The sequence below is a fragment of the Odontesthes bonariensis genome, chromosome 8 (genome assembly GCF_027942865.1).
Source record: "Odontesthes bonariensis isolate fOdoBon6 chromosome 8, fOdoBon6.hap1, whole genome shotgun sequence".
NCBI lineage: Eukaryota > Metazoa > Chordata > Actinopteri > Atheriniformes > Atherinopsidae > Odontesthes > Odontesthes bonariensis.
The window spans coordinates 13665572-13689740 of NC_134513.1; the positions used below are offsets into that span (position 1 = coordinate 13665572).

Here is a 24169-nt window from a genome sequence, read left to right on the forward strand (position 1 = left end):
AATTTTAAGGGGTTAGAAATGGCCTCTTGACAGCCACCCTTCCTTGGAGACTCTTCGGTAGATGGATCAACTGAAGGTCCAGAGGCATCAATCAGATCCTGCGTCAGGTCTTTGCTGGATTGATTCCCATTTCTGGAGGACATCATGTTGAGATTCTGTTCATCTCCTGTAGATAGTGTCTTTGGGCCTGACACTTCTAATTTTGTCCTCCACATGTTCAGTTTTATCAATTTTTTTAAAAGCAGACTACACACCATGCTGAGATAAACTTTCAGCTAATTGCTCTTTGGAAATCACCTTGTTGGAGCTAAAAAGATTATTTTGTGCTTGTCAAACTGTCTGTCTTTGCATTTTTGCATGCGTAAAACTAAAGAAATGGGATTAAATGATGTGTCTATGTGACAGGCTGCTAGTAACAAAGTGCCTAAAGATACCATTAAGAATAGGTTCTTTGCTCAAATTCCTGATATGTGTCGACACAAGTGGTTCATCCTTTTTCAGATGCCTTTTTCATTCTTGAATGATTCATAGATCCATGTTAAACGGCTCAACAACAAAAAAAAAGTAGAAATACTTTGCAGTATCTTCAGGAAGTCTGGAGAACTATTGTTATACTGTTAGATGTGTCCAGGATTGTTCTTGTAGACAGATAACTAATTTTAGCTCCTACTTAAAGAAAGATCACAAGTGGTTATTTATGGTTTTGATGATGCCATTTTTCCTTTTCTTGCTCTCAAAGTTAGACATTTTGGAGCTCTTGCCCTCAGAGGAATCTGGTGTGTGTGTGTGTGTGTGTGTGTGTGTGTGTGTGTGTGTGTGTGTGTGTGTGTGTGTGTGTGTGTGTGTTGAACTTTGGGTAAATTTTTGTATTTTGGAACAGTTTGGTGTGTGGGTGTGTGTGTACCCAGACAGTATTTTAACATAGCTAGATGACTTCTTGCAGCCCACAGTTAAACAGTGACTCACAAATTCCTCTCTCCCTCTACTTCTTTCTCACCAACTTCACTTTTTTTCAGCAACTGTTCCTTTTCTCTTTTTTCTCTCTTTTTTTGTACCACATTCCCTGGTTTTCTGTTCTCTGGCACACCACCCTCTCTCTTTTCCTCTCTGCAGGTTGAGTGCTGACTTTAGGACAGAGGTGCTTCTTTTCATCTTGTCCTACCCCCCTTGACTTGGCCTGTGTTGGCCCTAAACCCTGTAAGTAACCTCATGTTATCAACATTATGCTGCTTTTGTGCTTTTATATAAAGCTCCATTTTATTGACATACAAAAGTTGGATTCCGTATCAGGAGCACTTTTAGAGATAACAAAGTCTGGTACAATAACAACACAGGTTATAACCTCACCAATAAACATTTAGTTGAATTATCAAACTGACAATAGAGACTGTTTGTAAAAGTAGAATTTTTTAGCAGAGCAATTAGATAGGATTGCAGTAGATTTTATTGGTGTATCTATTAAAGAGGTTGGAGACAGAAAACCTCAAAGTCAACATAGGACCACCTATCTAATATTCCTGAATGGAAAAAAAAAGTCCATCTTTCCCTAAAATTAAAGACTTTAAACTTGTTGATAAGTCTGTTATAACTGGTTTCGTTTTAAGACATCATGTTTTCATAGTCTGTAGTTTTCCACTGAACAGGACATTGTGGTTTAGAACTATAAGATAACATAACCGGTTAGAACTGGCCTGTATGACAGGAACAGATGAAACGTCTCTATCTTGTCATATTAGGTCTGTTGCATTAGATACAAACCCAAAACAACACTCACCTACAGTGGTTGGCCTGTCCATGTCGCTGGTAACTGGCCAATTATACTCGGTCACATGTAAGTCCAATCACTGTACGGGGAAGACCCAATGTGAAGAAGATAAATATGAACCATTTCCCGAGATCAGGGCTTGTTCTGACGGAGGCCCTGCGAGAGCTCTGTCACTCCGAGCCCAGCGCTGCCATACTTTACCTGTGACCAGAATAAATACTTCGACAGTGAACTGAAGATTTCTCCGGTTTGTGCTTGGGCTTCCAACATAAAAATAGGGCTAACATGTCCATAAGATGGGTTTTTTTATGTGTTACGACAAACACGTGATCAAAGCTGTGGCCAAGGATTACTGCTTTCAATTTGCAGAGCACCACCTACAGTCTCAAAGGCAGACTCGGAATCAGTAGTTAGTTAGTTTGTTAGTTAGTCAGTGATCACAGTAAAAGCAAGGCTAAGCAAGCTGGAAGAGCCACGGCAGCTGGGATCTGTGAGGGCCACCAACTGAGATAGCCACGCATACAAGTGGATGCATCATACTTTTCATATATTTAAACTACCTCTTCTTGAGAACAGGCCATTTACGGCTGACTGACCCAATATTAGATATGCTAATCAGAGCGTAGCATAAGCAGAGTTGCAGTAGACAAGACAGGCTGCTGGTGGGCAGAGATGTGGGTGGGGCCCAGTCATCATATCAATAGATCGCTATTCACTGAATGAAGGAAAAAGGTAGACTCATTCCTCCAAGCCATATCAAAGCCCCCAGAGTTTTTCTTACATAAAAAATGATAACATGTACAATTCTGAGGAATACATATTAGCTTTTAGGGGATTAATAACTGCACTTTGGGCCTTCTAGTGTTAAAGCAAGTGAAAAGTATGTGATCAGTGATGCTTATCGCAAAAAATTTTACATTTGAAAATGAATTTCGAATTTGAATTTAAAAGTTGACAAGGAATGACATATTTCTGTTTATGTGGGTTTAGATCCCAAAGGTCTCAATTAAAAGTTCTAAATATCAATATACAATGAAAGCACACTTACTGTTATCTAATTTAAGAAACCTTTCGTTATTGACCAGCTCAGATTAGCAGAAAAACATCAAAGGTAATAAGCTTTATACAAACACAGACACACACCTACGCAGGGAATGTTGTTTCTCCATTAGAGAAGCTCAAATCAAAAGCAGTGCCAAATATTCTTGACTGGAGCTGCTGATTTTATGAAAAAAAGAAAAGAAAAAAAGTTTCCTGACGCACATGGACACACAGCCCCCGAGGGCCCCTGGGACTTCAAAGAGCCGTCTACTGTACCTCAGCGACACCTCAACACCAGGTGCTGCAGAGATGGGGAAAAGAGCGAGAGAGGGTGGAGGGCTGGTGGTGGAGAAATGGAAAGTAGTGAGGGGGAGAAGGGGGAGATATATACATAGGAACAGAGAGAGTTTTCAAAAAGTAGAGAAAAACAAAGTTAAAAGCGGAGAAAGAGTAAAAAAATGGGAGAAAAGGGAAGTTAAAAGAGAGAGAACAAAGCGAGAAGTACACAAGTGGCAGTGAAGACAGGAAGGATAAGATAAAAAATGTTTCAGTGTTGGATGAGAAGAAAAAAGACGAACAGACAGGCGGACAGAGGAAGAGAGAAACGGGCCGGAAAGACAGACAGACAAAGCGGCAGACAAGAGAAACAGACAGGGAGCTGTTGCAGCTGAAGACAGAGGCATGTGGGGGAGGGCAGTAACACTCTGCTGCTAATACCAGTGCTGCTTTGTTGTGAAGAACCCAGTTCCCCTTTTAATGGTGAACTATTCCTTTAATGATAGCAGTAAAACACACTCGCACACATATATAACGCTGTTCCTCTCTGCCTGACAGGAAATGTGGTTTAGAGCACAACGTGACGAGTCACAGTTCAACTTTTACAACTTTACAACTGAAAACACTCACACAAACCAAAGTTCAAACACAAATGTGGCTCTTATATTTGAAAAGGCTTCGTCAGCGACCTATATGCAGGAGAGATGTGGGTCTCTGTGGGATTTCGGTGGCTGAAAGTTTTTTTAATTATCTTGTCTTGGTGCTGTCAGCCATCCAAACATCAGGATCTGCAGGTCTGAAAAGAGAATCGCACCAAGACAAAGATATATTTTCACGATAAAGCCATTTTCTGCATACTTTGATCTACGCTGTGAATGGTGCAATGACACTTTTGAAAAATTCTTGAATATTTGAGATACAAAAGTTCACAATTGAGCACCTAAATCTGACAATGAGGGTGCTTTGCTCAACTAGCTGCTTCAGCAACACAGCAATGAAGAGCTATGAAGGAGAAGCAGCTCAGTCTCAAGCTTTAATTTTCTCTTAATGATCCATGTTGAAAAATAATTCTAGAGGATTCTATTAAATTTGTCAAATTTAAAGTGTCTGCACAGTATGGAGCTAAAGACTGTTAGCTTAGCAAAAAGAATCAAAGCAGAGGGAACAGCTAATAAGGCTTGGCTCCATTTAAATGTAGAAAAGCTGCTCATTAAAACTGTTTTCACACATTCACTGCAGCACTCAAAGTTTCTGGGAATTACCGATAGCGTCTATATGTGGGAATGCAAATCAGTCAGACTGGACATTGTGAGAGCTTCACTCTGTCATATCCTAGGCACAAAGTCACATGATATATCTATCGTGTCACTGTGAGAAATACAAACATCCAACATCCAATGTGGGCACAAATTGATATGTCTAGCTGGAGAGATAAGAGAACTCCTGCCAGTAACAGCTGATGCCAAAATTATTTGACAAATTCAAAGAAATGCAAAGTCTCTCCATTTGCAAACTGACTGCACAACTTCAACCAAACGCTGCTTTTCCTCTGATGACAATGCACCTCATATGGACAGAAAAAAACATCTAAATGTCTGACCACAGATTGTCTTTTAAACCAGCTAATTCTGGAGTCGATTAGAGCCAAGACAGACTTATATGTTTTTTAAGTTGTGTATTAAATGCCATGCTGTAAATAAATGTTCAGTTCCAATCTGAAACAAAGGGTTCTCTGTTATCTGTTGGGAGGAAAAAAGTGGAACAACTGGCAACCCACAAATGGAGTTCTTTGAATCAAAAATAAAACTAAACTGTAATAAGTCTGTAGTTTGTACTCAGATGTGTCTACAGCCTTCAGATCTCATATCATCTGTCTCTGAAAGTCCTCGTGAAATCGAAGTTAATTTGTAAGTGATAATTATGAAACAAGGTATGCATCTAAGTAGTCCTCGCAGTATTTAAGAGTCTGTCATTTCCTCTTGCATGAGAATGCTGTTATAATCCCATTCCTGCACATTCAGACTTTTCATGCATTAGTTTACTTTATTTTCTCCTCTCCTCAATTTTATTGTATTTAACATGTCTGCAACAGCAACAAATGTTCAAAATGTGAGCCTCACCCTGTTTCACATTTATTCTGAAAGGTCATGATTTAATCTTCCTTCCAGCTTAATTCGTCAACTCCATTGTTGTGGTTTAAGCCACCTAAGTACTGGAGCCAGTATCACACTGGGACCCGCCACAGCAACAGGATCCTGATCCCAATGCAGTCCTCTGGGGTGAACTGATTCTGCCACCACTGAAAGACTGGAGTCTTGAATTTTAAATTTCCTCTTAGCAGATGTGGAGTGCGGTTGGTGGCTCATCAGGCCAGTGGAGCAGACTAATCAGAGCAGACCTAGCTTTTAGGGACGGGGTAGCCTGTCTAGCTTCAGTTTTTTACTGGAAGTCTGTAAATATGCCAAGGCAAACTGCAGTTGACTTTCTATTTCATGGGAACTTTAGCAGAACACCTGAATAGCCATGTCGACCCAGGAGCTTGTTATTCTGGTGAGAGCTGTCACCTTTGAAGATCAAATGAACAGGAAACACCCCTATTTGTATCATTTTGTTGTGTCAATTGAGGTTATGTAGTGTCAACAAGCTTTTTCTTCTGGCTGACATGAATTTTCTTTGCAGGACCTAACTTCATTTCTATGCATATGTGCATAGCTCTGTAACAGCCCTCTTATCTGTAGATAACCAATAGTGAAGCCTGTTAAAGGGCACATCATTTTTAAATACAAGATCCAGAGCAGATCTGTCAGGGCGGACCCCATTTGTTACTTACGACAGTGATGTCATTAGACAAGATATTGTTCTTAATTCGGGTGGTTTGCAGATTTTCCTACGATGCATTTTAAACACAGATATATGCTTTTGATATGAAATTCAGCATAATATCATGTTGTTTAAATGTGGGTACAACTGCTAATACAGGATAATCAACCTCTTTTCTAATGAAAGTGTGTGAGTGTTTACCGTCAGCGATCTGAAGACCACACACATACTCAATGGATTGAAGGCTACAGCCATTCATTTTCATTTCTTCCACCGAAGAGCCCTGTAAATGTCTACAACAGGGTGGGACAGCATTACGTTATACCCTACAGAGTGTGGTGGACCACCAGCTATGATAAACATGACTTTGTGAGAAAAATAGCCACGTGTATTATTTTTAACTTGACCGCATGATTCAGCCCCACACAGCTGGACTTACAGCCAGCTGCCATGCAGACCATCCTGCCTCTTTTTATCTGTCGGCTGGTGCTCCTCTGTGAATTAAAGAAAAAACGAGCTGTGCTCACATTTCTCGCCCAGAGCGCAGTATCACTGCCGATCGGTGCTGATAAACGCCCATAAATACTTAAGAGTCGTTTGAGGTGGGACTGCAGACTTATTGTACCCTTCCCCATTGCAGACAAAAGCCAGATGTTAGTGGGTGTTTGTGATTTGTGTAAATGTGTTAATATGTTGAAGAAAAAAAAGGGAAGCTAAGGGAGCAAATACGGAAATGTTCCATTTGAAATGTTCTGCAGTAGTGAGCTTATCAGCATTGTTAGGGATTTTTTAAAGATACAGCTTAGCTTTCGGTGACCTGCAGTGATATTTTTCTTGTGAGTTACCTCATTGTCTATGAAAAGATTGGTGGCACCCATGCTCTTTTCATACAATGCAAAGTGCACTTATGCTGCATGCAATAAAATAATAAACCTGACCACAAGACGTTGAGCACTCTGCAGCAAGACTTCAAGGCGGAATTCTCTCTCTGTCTTCCAGTTTCAAATTCAAATTGAGACCGCAACGTATATAATAATGGACGTGTTTGTGTTCTCCACGCAGACTATTCAGAGAATTGTTTCATAGAAAAACAAAGACTTTTAGTATTTTCAAATGAGACAAGACAGTGCTTCACAGGAGGCCGGCACCACATCCAAAGACCTCCCAAACAAACTTCAAGGGAGGCGAGGTGACCTAACATGACAACCTTCCACCCTGCTGATGTGTCCTTGAGCAAGACACAAACTCCCCAACTGCTCCAGCAGTGGTGCTCTGGAGAAGAGCCTGACCTCCGACCTCTTTGAGGAGGGTAGCAGACAAAAAGAGATTCTCCCTGTGGGGATTAATAAAGTATCACATTATCATTTGAATGCAGCTGATTGTATCTTCGTCAGCCTACATTTCAGCCCGCAGACCCTTCTGGAGCAATGCGTGACATGACCTTGCCTCCTGTATTTTCTGGGAAAAGGTCTGCACACCAAATGTCAAATGATAAAAGAAACAATCGGTTATGTCGTGTGCCTCCCACCTCGCCACTCATTCAATGGATTCATTCAAGCTGTATTGAAGCAGCTCCAATTTATTCTTTCTCTTATGTTGCTGGTCGCAGCGACACGGGCACCATGCAGGCTGCCACCAAACTCAAACATTGAGGAATTTTCTGGTAATTGTTAGGCACAAAATGGGAATTGTTGCAACTGTAAAGGCAAAATACGTACCTAAAAAGTGGTTAGTTCATCTCAAATTTGTAATGATGTTAAAATGTTTTTTTTTTTCTCCATTGCTGAAAACAGATTTTAGATGTTTCTTGAACAACACAGTGATGAGTCTTTTACGCCCCTGTGTGCACTCGTTGCAGTGCTGTTGCACAAGACCAAAGGCCAGCTAAAGCAAACTTAAGAAACAGCAAACACTGCATTCAGTGTGTGTGTGTGTGTGTGTGTGTGTGTGTGTGTGTCTTTTCTTCTGTCCCTGTGGTCAACAATCCCTCTAGCTGGCCTTTATCCCCCAAATCCCCATGGACAGAGAGTCAGGAGGGACAGAATGCTTAAATGCTTTGGATGATGGTGTGGAATGCTAAAAGGAAGAGTGTGTGTGTGTGTGTGTGTGTGTGTGTTGCAGTAGGGGGGCAGCAAGGAGAGGAGGAGGAGGAGGGGGGTCTCTTGCCTGGTCTAGGGATCTGGTATGCGTGACTGAACAAGAGGAGGAGAAAAAGGGGAAGAGAAGAAAAAAAACCCACCAAAACCTGCCTTCGTAACTTCTTAAGACTGACAATGGCTACTGACTGGCCTGGCAAGCCTTAGTGTGTGTGTGTGCGTTTGTGTGTGTGTGTGTGTGGGCGTGTGTGTCACTTCACACACAGGACACGTCCTGATGGAAAGCAGAAAGAGTGAAATGCACCCTAACTAACTTTTAGATCTCATTACTCTGCACATAGCTGCACATACACGGCCCTGTCTTATGTGAAGTAAAGCATGACAAAAACTGCCACATCTAAAACCCCAAACCTTTATGAGATCTACCGAGGTCAACCTGAACCCGCTTTTCCATTTAAAACCCAGGGACTTTAATGTGAAACCCAATGTGCGTCTTTATTTGAGCTGAACACCTTTTGGTTTCATTTGAGGAAAGAGAGGAGACGTTGACAATTAAAATAATCAGCATGGTAGAACAGTTTGCTACAATAAACGCCATGGTGATAATTAATTACACAGGCACTGCAGCCAAATCAAGACAGCTAGCATCCATTTTGAGTCTCCTCATAAATAATAAAACAACAAAAGGGATTTTTTTTTTCTCCCAGCCCTTTTGAGAAGCAAGTCTGGACTGATCATGGACAATAGTCAGAAATGTGTGGGTGGCTATTAGGGGTAATGCATTCAAATAATAGACTATTCTGTAATAAATAAGTTTCAATATGTAATAGATCATTATGGGACATCGCTGTCTTGTAGAAACTGATATTTCTTACAATCCTGTTTCAGAAAAAAGACCGCAGAGTGACAAAATTAAGTGCAACACCTACACACAAGTAATCCACACTGCTCTCTTTCATTCATTATATAAATATCTTTAATTGTTTCGACCGTAAGAATATAAAACAATTTAATTTGGGATTCTGCATTTTTTTCTTTACAAACACATAATATACAGTACATCTTTTTATTGTCAAACACACACAGCTTTTTCAGCAGGACGCACATCCGTATATTCATTTTCTAGCAGGTCATTGCATTACATTAAAATGCGCACACACTGGCGTCAGTGTGCACGTGTGCATGTGTGTACAGCCTAAATGTGTGTGTGTGTGAAAGGACAGAGAGATGAGGAGAGAGCGAAAAAGAGACGCATTCCGCTTGTTGTAACCCGAGACGGAGGAGAGAAAGACAAATAATCGATTGCTCCTTATTCTAAGCATGTCTCAAAATGGATTCAGGGGTGTTTTTATTCAGAGAAGAAGAAGGGGGATGAAGGATGGGGAGGAAAAAAGATATCCCTGCCCTCCTCACTCTGCACCGGTGAGAGAAACATGAATATGAATGTGTTGGTATTAACGTGGGAAAATAAAACCATGAGACAAACCCTGATTCGTTTCGATCAATATAGGGTAAGACATAGAAATCACTTCAATTTGAAGTACTCTGAACAACGTTCACTGACATTTATCTCCATTAGCATCCCTTACAAAAATACCTACAGCCTGATAATCCTATAAGGACATACTATGTGTTAAATAACAGAGTCTTCATATCTTTTTAGTGTGCTATAACATTCCTCTATATCTCTGTCTTTATAGAATCCCTATAGGTATTTCTGCCAGGGGTGAGCTCATAAGCTTGTCTCCTTTCAATTGGTCAAAAGAGCGTTTAAAGTTGGACTTCACCTCTTTAAGAATGAAGGAAACATCATAAAAAGGCTCTTGCACGCTGGCGGGTCTTGTGAATTTTGCATAAAGCGATGTCCTCTTTCACGGCTCTCTCTCTTAGAAATTGTTGCTGTTTATGGGGGTAAATTAACAAAGGTAGTTAGATTGTGCACTGGTCTCCTTTCTCCTGCTCTGCTCATGGAAGAGGGAGGGAGGGAGGTGATGGAGGGATGGGGGAGGGGGCAGACACAGTCCCTTTAGGCACATTTTCTCTCAGTCTCTCATTCTCTGCTTTCCTTCTCTTTTTAACAGTATACACCCTTTGAAAATAACCACATACGAGGTAGCCAAATGTTTTTAGGCGTGATGGCTGTAGCGGATCAGTCGTTAGAGCTCGACTCATTGCAAAAATAAAAGTCTCATACTTAAGTTTTACAAGCTCTCTTTGCTTTCAATAAAAAACAAAAAAAGGAGTTTGGATGGATGCAAGTTTGACTTGTGAAGTGTCTAGAATGAAGTGTACTGTTAAGAAAACAACTCTTGATTAAAAGAAAATAACAAGCTGATTTCCTCTAAAGTTACTCCAGTCCAGAGCCGAATTTCATGAGATATTAAAACTCAAAAAATGAGATGAAAACAGTTGTTAACAGGAAATTTTATGAGCTCATAACAAAAGTATGTTTTAAGTGATTTCTAGCAGGCCGAATATTAAGACATACCTAACACTAATTTAAATCCTGCAAGGCCAACAGAGAAAAAAATCATTAAAAATAAAACCTCTCAACAGGAAAATCTGGTCACATGGAAGAGGCTCACCTTACACAGGAGGGAGCAGGGAGGATTTCTCTCTTTTTAAATAAGAAAAGAAAACTCCCCACCCGTTCACCCCCACTCCTCCAGCTCCTCATGTTCCCTCTCCATCCAAAAAAAGAAAATGAACACACACACACACACACACAAAACAAACATTTCCAATCACCTCACTTTCTCACTCTCTGTCATCTGCCAGAGTCCCAGGTTCAACACTTTAAGGCAGGGGAGCTGTGTGATCCTCTCCAGTCCCCTTTTGGTGATCTTGGTACATCCATACAGGTCAATGCCCACCAGCTGGGTCAGGTGGTCCGCTATGAGCTCCAGCCCTTTGTCCGTGATGCGCACACACTGTCCAATGTTCAGTGTCCTCAGCTCGTGCATCTGCCTCACCATCCGGTTTATCCCGTCGTCGGAGATGTGACACGAGCACAGGGACAGGGACTTGAGCTGGTACAACCCCTGAGCGATGTATGCCAGAGTCTGGTCCCCGATCTTGTCACAGAAGGAAACGTCAAGTCCAGAGAGCCTGAGGGTGCCCATGGCAAGGTGCATGGTGCCCGTGTCGCTGATGTTGTCACAGGAGCGGAGGTTGAGACTCCACAGGGAGGCCATGTGGGAGAGGTGGATCATCCCGGCATCTGAGATCCCCCCACAGAAGCTCAGGTTCAGCACCCGCAGCTTGGCCAGCCCCTTGGAAATGTGTTTGAGTGACAGGTCTGTCAGTTTCTGACAGTCTTGGAGAGTCAGGTACTCCAGGTTCAGGCAGCCTTCTGCCGCACTTCGGGTCATGCCTGCCAAATGTCCAATGCCCACATCTGAGACATGCCTGCAGGACCTCAGATTGAGGCTCTTGAGTCTGTGGAGGCCCCACGCTATCAACAGCAGACCAGTGTTGGTGATGTTGCTGCAGCCACCGAGCTCCAGCACCTCCAGGTTCTTCAGATACTGGGCGATCCTGCCGAGGCTGGAGTCTGTGATCTGCTTGCACAGACTTAGGTTCAAAACCCTCAGTGATGGGATCTCCTGGACAAACGCATGGCCCAGCCCGTTATCTGTGAGGTTGTAGCAGCCGGACAGATTGAGGGACTCGATGTTAGGCATTCCTTGGATGACATAGCTGAGGCTGCGGCGTAGAGACAGAATCTGGACCCTTCGGATGCCCCTGGCCTGGAGGCTGGGAAACAAGGAGGGATTTGCCCGGCGGAGGTGCAGCTTGGCCTCAACCCCCCTCCACACTGACTTGTGGTAGGATGCATCCCTCCAAGCCATACACACTTGGGCCACCCTGCCTTTGTCCCTCACGTCCAGATAACTGAAAATCATGGCCAAAATTTCCGGGAAGAGGCACGAAATGTGCGTCTCCATTGTTTTTCAAAACCCAGGCATATAAGAACCAATACTCCTCACCTCCAAGGCTAAAAAAAACTGAGCCCACTCCAACACCCTCTACTCTTCCAATTACGCAAAAGTACCAACTGTCCCAGTTATCCACAGAAGTAAAAAAGAAATAGGAGTTGTGTTTCTCTTTCTGTTCTCTCACACTGTGCAAAATCGACCCAACTCTCTTCAGTGCCACGTGATCCGGTCTGGTTGCGCAGGATTCAGATGTATTTTTTTTTAAAAAGAAACCAAAAAAGCGTTCATTCCTGCCTCAATCCCTCTATCCGCCAAAAAGAAGAGGAGAGGGGGCAAAAGCAAGGAGGAGGAGGAGAGGAGGAAAAAGCGTCAATCCTTCCCCCTCTCTCCCTCTCTCAGACGACGCTTCCTTGTATTATACCCAGAAAAAGCCTTCCTCTCGCGGCCGAGCGGGGATCCAGACGGTCGTACATTTCAGGATGACAAAGTAAAAACAAAACCAACACTCTTACCGCCGCCTATTTAAAAACGGCTCCATGACAGAAGAGCAGAAAAGACAGAGTTAGACTGGCTTTGTGAGCAGAGTGAGAGGCAGAGAGGGGCGTCCTGGGCTCAAAGCCTTTGTCTGCTCTTTTCAAACCGACTTGGCAGGAGCTCCAGCACTCTGGCAGCACGGGAGGGGTGGATAGATGTAATAATATTTAACTCGTGAGGTTCAAAACGTAATGCATAACACATAAGTTTGGGATGAGTGTTTCACTATTGTATGACTACATTGACACAACAATTAATATATGTAATAAGTGATGTAGCGAGATATGAACTTCTAATTTTATCAGCTCACCCCTACCCCTTCTGTGTCACGCAGTTGGTTTGTCCCGCCTCAGCTGGAACGGTGCGAACAGTTTCCCTTGGAAACCAACTTCTTACAATTCAGTTCACTTTGGGCTTTAACCCTTTGAGCGGACCACACAGGAAACACGGAGAAGCTAAGTTGGGAAGTGCTCTTCGGTCGGCATACTTGACGTGAACATGTAGATTTTTTTACCGTGAAATTGCTGTTGTTGTTGTTGTGCTGGAAATGCACATAGAGCGCTCTCAAAACGGCCCTGAAACAGATACAGTGCCCTTTGTCTAAGTCTTACACTGCTCGATGTCCCCTTTCTTCACGTTATTCCAAAACCAGAAATTATATCCACTCTTTCAGAGACCATCAATTATCATTTCATCAAAAACGGAAGAATAACCGTGACTTTATTTCTGGAATAGAACAGAAACATGGGTTACATGACAAATGAGTAGCCTTAACTCCTCTAATGAACTTCAACATGCTTTATTGGTGTGGTATTTGGCACAGTGTTGCCAAAGCCTCAAGACCAGATCACAGTTTGTGTCAGTGCCTGTGTTCTTCCTTACACACAAACACTCATACTCATTGTCGCAATAGCTTAACTTCCAAACACTGTGAAAACAAAAAGAGGTTGGATTTTCGAGGGGCAGATTCAGATTATATGGCGAACTGGTTTTGGTGTCAGCTACTGAGAATATGAATATATATACACACACACTTATTATTACTAAGTATTACTAAGACTAAGTATCTTATTCAATGTATCAGAACTCAAGAAATACTAGAAAAAAGGTAGAAAAAGAATGGTGCTCTTTCTTTTACTCTTTATTTCTCCATATTTGTATTTAACTTCCATTCTCCTGCAAGCCTCTCTTACTCTCTTTGGTTTGTCTGCATGTGCAAATGAGTGTGTAGAGTATCAGCATTTATTTGTATGTGTGTATATTTCTATGGGTGTACATAAGAAAGTATGTCTGTGCATGTCTTCCCATGTAAACAATGGATTTTTCATGTATTTCTTCTTAGCGTGTGTGGGAGAGACTTGACATGACAGGAGTGCCTTTTGCTGAGGCTTGTTTCGTGCAACAGAGTGGCTCAGAGCAGGAAAAAAAGAGAAAAAGAGCTGATGAGAAATATGAGAGAGGCAACAGCGATCAGGTGAGGATAAAGGAGAGTGAGAGGAGCTACAGAAACAGCCGTCTTTACGTGGAAAAGGGCAGCCGAGCACATCTGACAGCGACTCCACTCTCTTCGGCTTCTCCATCTCATCCTCTCACTTCCTATTATTACAAAGCCTGTGTGTTTGCTGAAAAAGGTTTCTTGATTGTCTTAATGCAACCTGTTTTTCAAAAATGCTGGGCAGCTATAAACATACATAAACCGGAATAGAATTCAGTGTTTTGCAAATCGTCAAATGACAACAAATCACTTCTGTCATTTAAATGAATACCTTTGGAAAAGAAATTGGTACAGCAGCAACAAGAGTCTGGAAAAGCTGTGAAATGCTTCACAAAACAACTTGAGTAATTAGGCTACCTGGCAACAGGTCAGCAACATGATAAGAAAAGCAGCGGCTTTGTTTATCAGAAATAATGGTGTGATGGGGTTCAGTATTCTGAAAAACTGCATCATTAAGTAGTGAAGCAGTTTTAGAATAAAACTTCTTAAAGTAATATTGCAGAGTTATATAAAAGAATTGGGTATTTCATCCTCTGTGGTTCAGATAATCCATCATTTCTTCCTAATGCAATGGACAAGACTGCGATCTTTGGGCATTCATACAGAACTGTAACTTAACTGTTAGTTAAATGGAAACCATTGCATCTTCATTATCTCAGCATGACAACGGAAAACCTTTTTCTACAAGTGTTAAAACAGCACGGATCTGTAATAAAAGAGCTCTAAACTGGGCAGCCCGCAGCCCTGACCTGTCAACCCCTGAAAACACTCTGAGACAGAAGGATACATTGTCATTTGGTGATGTGTTCTTGTGACCAGAATCTGAATTAAGGTATCCGTTTTTAATTAAAGTCCACACAAATAAAAAAGACACACAAAAAAAAACAACCTTTAATTTAGGAATTATCCCAAAGCTTAGCTACTACAAGTATAAGGATCTGTCAGTTGAAGTACTGAAAATAATAATAGTAATAATGATAATTTAAACAAATATTTTATGTTCCATATTTCTGCATCAGCTCTTTAAGTTAATCCACACTGATGGATTTTACCACAGTCGATCTCTGATATTTTGCTTAAAAACTCGGCTGAAATATTGCCAAATGCAATTGTCTGTTAGTGGGTTTAGTTTCCCAAAATACTATATAAAAACTACTCAGGATCTGTTCACTCTCATTATGATTTGAAAATGTATCTCTTTACTTAAAGATGAAGCCACTTAGTTGGAACTCTCGCAGTGTGTTGCTTAGCTCATGCAGCCTATTTTTAAGCTATTTTGAAGTTGGCCTAATAATAGGCTCTTGAATATTGGTTCAGATTAGAAGAAGTGATTTGAGACGAATATATGTATGACTGTTTATAAAGTGTCCACAATATAATGTCTCAGTCTTCGTCATACATATTTTCTGTACCTTCATCAAGGGCAAAGACAAAGCAGTTAACTGCACTGTCCCCTGTGGCTGCCAACACCTACGCCCTTGGTATTCAGGCGCAGAGTGTGTCATGCATTTTCAAAATAGCAGTCCTGACATGAATACCAAGCTTTATAATGATACTGCAAACATCTTGAGTAATAACAGGGGGAGATTAACACCTGCTCTCAGTAAAATGTGGCTACATTGTGGCCAGGGCTAGTCTGCTGGACAAGTCTGCTGAGATTTAACAAACGTTCAGACAAAATCTAACTTGATCATAAACTATAATGCGTTTTGGTGTTCGTGTTCTGTCAAAGCAAACTATTTGACCCTACTTGACCCTGTGAGCTGTTGCCTTCTCAAATGTATGTTTGCTGGGTTCAAAACGCAAGTTAAAACACAGCCGCCGTGGCCTTAAATATACCTGCCGCACTGGGTTTTGAGTTTTTAGAAACTTTGTGATACTAAAAATGCCTTTGTCTTCACTTTCTGTAAGCTAACTTTAATATTTGCTGTTACAACTATTACAAACAAGACGGAGAAAAGAAGGAATGTGGTAACACAAATTGAAATAAAAAATTTGGTAGAAAGAGTAAGAACAGCGAGGCGTGCCTGTTTGTGCCACGGCAGCAGTAGCTAAGTCCCTCTGCATGACCAGTCTGTGTGTGTGTGCGCGTGTGTGTGTGTGTGGTTGCGCAGCATGCATTTCTTTCTGTTTTTCTGTCTCCCTATGTCTGCCTCATATCACAGCTGTGCGTGAATGTGTGTGTGTGTGTGTGCGCACTGCTGTGGTGTGTCATGCCCCTCTCAGAAAACCCGCTGGGCCCTAGCTAGCACTCACACTGAGAGAGAGAGAGGAGACGGAAAAGGATGGGTGGATGAGGGAGGAGAGAGGAAAAGCAAGGGAGTGGGTAGGAGAAAGCGAAGAGGGTGGAAAAAAAGAAAGCATTGGTGTTGAACGAAGGTTTAAGAAATTAGTAGGGTGAAAGAAGAAGAAGAATGTTGGAGTAAAGGTGAGAGCATGATGCCAGGATTTGGCAGGTGTGTGTGTATAAGATTTCCCTAAAGTCTTGTGCACCGCCTCCGAAGTTTCGACCCGTCATGTGACCACACGTGTGTGCAGTTGTCTTTTTGTGCATGTGCTTATGTAACTTTACGTGTCTGCATTTGATGATTCATTGGAGGGCTCTAACTGGATAATTGCTCGCTTCGACAGCGAGCTTCATCTGCACCCGCAGCGACTGCTGGTTGCCAAGGTTACGTGGGCATGTGTCAACACGTGCCCCCGAAGGTCGACACCTCACTGAATGGATATTATCGAGACTCTGTAGATTCTTTTTTATCTCTACTGCAAACACACAAAGCATAAAGTATGCATGCTGACAACAGCATGTAAAAGAGAAAGCCAGACAGAAACAGTGACCTGAGTGCCCCGAGTTTGCACCCACGCACGATCTGCTCACTGTACACTGTACACAATGAATCTTTAATGTTCCCTCAGGTGTTTCCTCGCTTCACCGGGGCTTCACCTATACCAAATTGAAACATGGTCTTTGTGTGTGTGTTTGGGTCTGTGTCTGTGTGTGTGTGTTGACATATATTATGAGCCTACCCTCAAAAAGCTTATCAACCTCCCTCATCATTAACTCTTTCACCGTATTACATTTTATGTAATCCTGCTCTGCCGTAGTAAAAAAAAACAGCCCAGTATCTGGAACAGCGTGACGTCGCCCCACAGGAAGCAATAATTCTACAATAAAGGCTGTAAATTGCAGCTGCATTTTTAAGGGTTTATTGGAGGTTCAACTAGTTACCCTGGCAACGCTAATGAATTGAAATAGGAGCTTTATAACACCTTATGGACATTGTCAGATTGTACATTTAATCCAAACCATGATCTTTTTCTAATACTTAAGTCTAAAAAAATTTATAAGACCATTAATTTCTGATTAATTAAATTCAAGAAGCACGCTTTGGCTTAGAAGGAAGCCTGATATAATTTGGAAATTCAACTTCTCTCCAATTTAATAAAATTTAATTGAAAACATATTAATGATTAATCTTTATTAGTCAGCTATGGCCTCCTCTGCTAACTTAAAGCAAACTCGTAGTTTTCTGCATATGCATTTCTGTTTTGTCCACATGACGTGAATTGCACCAGTTTGCACAAAAAAGCAGCCTGCATCTTCCAGCTCTGACAGCGGATTTTTTTTTCTCCATTTTATCAGAACCCTTGATATCATAAAATCAGCGAAGAAGGGAAAGTTGAGCGTCAGTCTGTTATGTGACAGGTAGACATATTGAAATTGTGAATTTTTATGTGTCAGTATCTGACATATTTCAAAACCAAACCGCAATCTCTTTTGTAAACCTAATCAAGTAGCTTCAGTTGCTTAACTTAACCAAACAGCGACTGAAACAGCGAGTGAATGAAAACATGGTCGTGAGAAGAAGCTCTACACAGGCAATCTAAACTCCAGCCTCACTTTTGTGAGCACCATGACTTTTCTCCACCTCTTATCTGGCCACCTTATGAGGACCATGTCATTCATCCATCAGTAAACTGTAAGGAATCACCTTTCGTATGCATTATGCTGTCAATATTGCTGAGACTGGTGTATGTCAAAGGATACCTTAGCACTTATCTTAGACGCCAGAAGCCTTGATAGAACACCAAAATTTGATACACTGACTTTGAGAAAGTTTAAAAGCAATAGTTACTGCAGTAAGTAGTGACTCTTGTTCTGATAGGACTGAATGTTATCTAAATGTCTTGAGGACAGAATGTTATCTAAATGATACTATAAATTGAACCACATTCTTGTTTGCATGCACAAAACGACCCTTTGGTTGCGCATGCATGGACGGAAACAATAAATCGGCCTTAAGCTGCTACGAGCATTGGCCAAAATTCCTTGGCTTCAAGTGAAGCCAGCTGATGTCAAGATACTTAATAGGAGATATTCAGGCCAAGATCCTTCGTGTCATTGTCTGAAGACAGGCAAAATATAAAAAAGCTACTGTAATTAAGAGCTAAGGTTTCAAAATATAGACGTTGTGTTTCATAGATCACACTGAGTCCAGTCAGTGTGATCAGTTGATGATAGTTTCACTTTAAACAGATTATAAAAAGGAACCAAAAAAGCTCTCAATATCGAAAATATCCTATCTTTTCACCTTTTTCTTACTCGTTTATACAGATAACTGATTATGGAGATTAAGCTGTGATTGAAAGCAAAACTAATTCTCTAAAACATTTTAGTATCAGAAAGGTCATGAACCTCTGTCTCCAGGGTGAAAGTCCCTTCATTAATCTTCCACCCTCGTGCCCTATCTTCTCATGTGAGCTCATGTGAAAAGTGAAAGTGACTTGAGTGTCATGTGGCTAATAGAGAACAGCAGATTAAAATGCATTATTAATATATAGATACGATGTTTTTGACCAATGTAGCCAACACACATTTGGAAACCCAGGCCTGCGTCCACCATGTCACATAACACCACTCTGCTTCCTCAGTATCCATTAGCATCAGACTGAAACACTCTTGGTTGTCTTTTTTTATTTAAAGGCTTGACATGTGGTAAAGGTCCAAGCTTGGCCTGAAAACTAACCAAGGGTCCTCTGCCTGAGGGCATTTCTGCCAATGTAGTACACATCCAAGCTCATGCAATGGCCAATGTGTCACAGCGGCAACGCCAAAAAACACCTTATGCATATCTCTTTGTTGTGAGACAGTTAAGGGACAGAAATTGTTGGTACAACAGCTGGTAGTTAGCAAGCCAGCTAGTTGAGCAGGATATTGTGATTAGCTCATGTTGTGCTTTTGTTTCCCTGGCTTGTTCCAACCAGCTCCACTAGCACTCAAAATGCTTCAAGCACCAACCTTCAAGTGTTTGCTTTCTGATGAGACAAGGAGCATACAATTACTGCAACATTTGGAAATAAAAAATATAGTTATTTTGATGGGGGTGACAAGATGTTGGCAAACAAAAGTATTTGATCGGACAAAAGACTCGAAAGGTTGTAGGCACGTGAAAAAAGTTGCCCATTAAAATAAAGTAGTGGGAGGGAAAAGGTAGAAGATTTTGGATACGGAGGAGGTCACAGGCAGGAGATCCAGCCCCCTCTCTATCTCCATTTTTTCTTTTTGCTCTTTTTGGTTCACTTTTTCTTTTCTCTTTCTGACAGCTCGTCTGTGCTCCCGTCTCGCCACAGTGCCTCAAAGGCTGCGTTTGTGCGTACATCTACGTGTGTGTCAGGCGCTGCAGCCATCCTCCCATTTTTTTGCACCACACAAGCTGCTTAGGTGTGTGTATGTGTGTGTCCTCAACAATGCTTCCCATTTCTGCCAGCTCTGCAGTCTGACATAGTAGATTTTTCAGCCCCGTGCTCTCTCTCCCTCAGTACTCAGCATTTTGGCATTTTCTCAATGCACTCTGTCATCTGTTGGCATGAAAAGGCTGCATATTGTTGTGTGTGTGTGTGTTTGTGTGTATTTGTGTGTTTGCTAGTCTGGCTGGGATTTACTCTATTTCGCTGTTTATGTGTAGAGACACAAAGGTGGTAAACAGCTAATTTTTAGTTCAGGAAATTATGCTTGGCAGGTCTTTGATATGAACTTAAACATGTCAGTAGCAGAGTGGTGGGGAAGCTCTTTCTAAGGGAGTTTTTTGGGGGTGTGACACAACAACTGAGACTTCTTCCAAGACAAATCGTAATCCATGGATTTACCGGCATCTGCTCAGTATATTTTCACTCTTTTGAGGCTCACTCGTGTCATAAACCCCCAGGACTTACACAGGAGACGACACAGGAGTTTGATAGATAGGCACATTGTCTTAAGGCTCTACTACTTTGTGTGCCTACAAGTTTGGCAAATACCACACAGGCAGTTGACGCTCTAAAAAGCCTAACTGGATTCAACCAAAAACCTAAAACTAAGTTGCTAAGACCACAACAAATCTGAGTCAAAATACATTCTGAGCTTTCAGGCTGAGCTTTTTCTCAAACAAACCAATAAAACATCAACATAAAGATTAAGCACAAAAGTCAATCACTAACAGAGGCTGAATGTGTTGCCAAACATGTTTTTTCACTCACCATATTTAAATCCAAATATAGTCTATCCAAAGTCTCATGTCTTGGTCTAATTAAACATTAAACACAGGTATTTGGACTGGTCCCATCTCCTCCACAACATTCAGATTGTGTGTTTATTTGGCTAAAGAGAGATGAATAAGATGAGAGATGAAAAGGAGCTTCAGCTTTGTGTTGATCTCTAACCAATCCACAACAATTCATAGTTGAATGAATATGGCATATTGTTAGTCTATTAAGTTAAATATCAAAGTGATATCCATACAGATGAAAAAACACATATTTAGAAAACAGAACAGCAAAACAAAAAATGATCAATGTTGGACAGTATTCTGCAGCAGAAACCAAGCAAGTCTCTGTGAGGTAAATCGTTCAGATTCAGGGTGAAAATTTGGTTTTAGGTCTAGTTCAGTCAGGAATGGGTTTATCTAACTGTCAGATAAATGCTGATTACATGTAGGGTAAGACACCAAATGAATGTGAGCTTATGTTGTGTCCTATAAAGGGTTGTATGTGTCTTTTCCAACATGGCACTGTGCAAAGCTTCAAAGAAATTTGTAGGCCACATGAATCCACTCAGTGATAAGCCATAAATCAGGCCAAACCAGCCGAGACTCGCACCATTTCATCCCCAGATGAACATGTGCGTCTATTTTCATAAATTTGTGTGTGCAGATTTCTTTACTGCTTTGATATTAGATTATGTGCCATTTCTACTTCCCCAGAGGATGGAGGAGTTGATTCTGACATTTATTTGCATCCTGAAGAAATATGTAAAAGGATGAGTGGTTAGTGAGGCAGGGAGCAAAAGTATGACCACACACACGTCTTTTTTATGTGCGAGCCCGCTGTTTAGACGTGTTTGTGTGGGTGTGTGTGCTCATTTCTCCTGGGAAGGGACCAGGAGACCGATGTAGTTTGGAATTTCAGGGTATGGGGAAATCAGAGGATGTGACCCAGCCACAGTGGCTTCTCCCTGGGCTTCCCGATCCGGAATTTAGCATCTCACAGGATTCCAGTGCAGTGCCAAACAAGGCCAGCAAGTACTTTCTCAGTTGTGCTGCTTCTTCTGAGATGTCAAACACTGCTAGTCTGGATTGATTTATTAGTGTTTATTTCAGGATCTTAAAGTTGATGCATTTTGTTTCGACAGAAATGAATTTACAACTGCAAATAGATGAAAGCAGCTTTTTGAGCATGTTGCTTCAAAAGTTGAGATTAAAACTTTGTTGTTAACCTCGATAAGTATCGGCTAACAAATCAAATAACAAAGGGACTCAAAGGTTGCATTTGATACATTTAGGTGTATATCTATGATGAAATGAGGCACAGTAATAAAAGAAAAGAGGTACTTAAACTCCTCTTACACTCAGTGTTGGCATCCACACTTTTCCAACTGAGGATCTTGGCCTCAGACTTGGAGGTGCTGGTGCTCATCCTGGCTTCTTCACAATCTTTTGCAAAATGTCTGAGTGCCTGCTGGAGGTCTCCGCTCAATGAACCCAGGATCACATCATCTGCAAAGATGCGATCCTACGCTGACTAAACTGAAAACTCTCTTTTGGCTGCACCTAGAAATTCTGTCCAGAAAGCTTATCAAGAGGATCAGTGACAAATGAAAGCCATGGCCCCAACATGCACAAGAAACAAGTCTAACCTACTGCTGCCAATGTGAACCAAGCTCTCGCTCTGGTTGTACTCAGAACATATGGCCCATAGCAAAGGGTCATAAACTGCATACTTCAACGGAGCTGAGGTGTTTACAGGTCACTCCTCAAATTGGACTGAGCTGTCGATTTTTGCATGTTCGCTTTGTGTCATAGTTGCTTCCTGTTTTATTTTGTTTAAACACTTCCCTTGTGAGTGTCTGTCGGTTTCACTTCAGCCCTCTTTAATTTTACTCTTCTAGTGTGCCCCAACACGCTTTTTTCAAAGCAGATATTTTGAAATGTCACTGCGGAAAATGCACAAGAGTGTTAATGATGGGCGTTTTTTTTTTGTGTGTGAGGGAGGGTTCCTGTTGTTCATGCTGGCACGCTACTCTTGTTTCCTGGTACACTAAAGGGAATTGAGCCATCGTTAATGTGATTAGTTCCACCTGTGCTTACAGTATACTGCTGTCCGCTGTGAAAAGGTCTATTAGTTCTCACCTCTCTGTTTTCTCAGTTTGTTTGCTGTGTTCCCTGGGTCCTGTTGTGCCCCGTGTTTCCCTTTGTTTTCCCTGCATTATTTTCAGTTCCCCTTTTTGGAATAGTCCTTGTCTTCTGTCGAACTTGTTCGATTTTGTTGGACTTTTATTAACTGTATTCTCCAACCACTTTCGGATATTGTTTTCGTTCCTCTTTTACCACCTTTCCAGTATGTTTTATTAAAGTTTAATCTTGTTCATACTTTGTGTCTGCCTGGCACCCTGCATTTGGGCTCTCTCTCTTGAATTCTACTTCATGTAGAAAGAAAAATGGCAACTTCAGCAAGAAGTGGAGCTCTAAAGCAGACAGAGCAACAGCAAAACTAAAGTAATCTGCTATGTGTCCTTATAGGCCTACACTTTTAATGAGTTATACTAAAGGTGTCAGAAAAGGCAAATCTCCTTTCACAGACTTTGTAGCACAAACTGCTACTTGTGGTCAAGAGAGAACTTGAGCTTGGCTCTCCTTCTTGCCCGACAGGTTTTATTGTACCATTCTCCAATCCTCCCAACAACCAAATAAGGACTTTTTCGCCTGTAAAATGTGAAGCACAGTCAGTCGATGATTATCCTACAATACTGTGACACTGTGTTACTCCATGGAGTTATTGTTGTGTTCAGTGGACATGTATCTGTAGAGTAAATTTACCTGAGTATTTCATCTTTTGCCCTGAAACTGGGTTTGTTGCTGTCACCACAGGTGAACAACCAGCAAAAATAAAGATTTGTATATCTTTAGTACTTAACCCTGTAGCCAACTCATAGATATGAAAACTGTAACAACCAAATCAAAAAGGCATTTTCCTGCTAATGTCACTGGGGCATGAAGTAGCAAGCATGTCAATGTCACAAACTAAGTTAGCAATAGATGCATTTGTGAGGCTATTAACTTTTGACAAAAAATCAGCTCATATGTATACATTGTTGAAAATGGACTACATGCAGATTTTTCAGAACATTTCATCATTTTTAAACACACACAGTTTGCAGATCTCATATTAGTTTGTATCAGTTCTCAAAAATACTTCCACCATGATTACAGTGTGGCTTTATATGAATCAGTTCAGCTGCCTATGTATATTAACTTAATCAGTAATCTCATTATGCATATATGTATGAGAGGATATGAATATAGGCACATGACAATTTGAAATGTATTATTAATGCCCAAGATGAATTTTTAAAAAATGGTGCAAATGGACACCAGACATATTAAAAAAAAAAAAACATTGTTTGAGTATGATATTGTACAAGCAATAAAAGCAGAGAGTGAAAAAGATTCTACGTGGGTTGATAAAGGTAATAAGAGAACAACTTTGTATAGGGTTCAGGATAAACAGTTGGAAGAAGGATGAAAAGGACTGCATTAGATAGGTGCAAATATATAACAAATATAGATATGAGCAAAGATGATCATATGAGTATCAGACTGACAGAGACACAGAAAAGATAAACTGAAAGAGGAAATAAAAAAATAGCTCCGTAGTGGAGTGACAGAACAAA

At 41.2% G+C, this 24169-nt stretch overlaps 2 protein-coding genes across 5 annotated transcripts in view; one reads left to right on the forward strand and one right to left on the reverse strand.

Annotated features, from left to right (window-relative positions):
* wnt5b (wingless-type MMTV integration site family, member 5b) overlaps positions 1–24169 on the forward strand; it is a 98872-nt gene that overhangs the window by 54720 nt on the left and 19983 nt on the right. For 2 of the 4 annotated variants that reach the window (XM_075471816.1, XM_075471817.1), the window contains exon 3: positions 1114–1197. The exons of the other annotated variants lie outside the window; for them this stretch is intronic. The gene's annotated coding sequence lies outside the window, so the exon portion shown is untranslated. The remainder of the gene's footprint in view (positions 1–1113; positions 1198–24169) is intronic. 4 annotated transcript variants of the gene reach the window in all.
* Positions 8947–12557, reverse strand: fbxl14b (F-box and leucine-rich repeat protein 14b). Its single transcript, XM_075471813.1, has one exon. The coding sequence runs from the start codon at positions 11943–11945 to the stop codon at positions 10743–10745; it is 1203 nt and encodes a 400-aa protein (XP_075327928.1). The 5' UTR covers positions 11946–12557; the 3' UTR covers positions 8947–10742.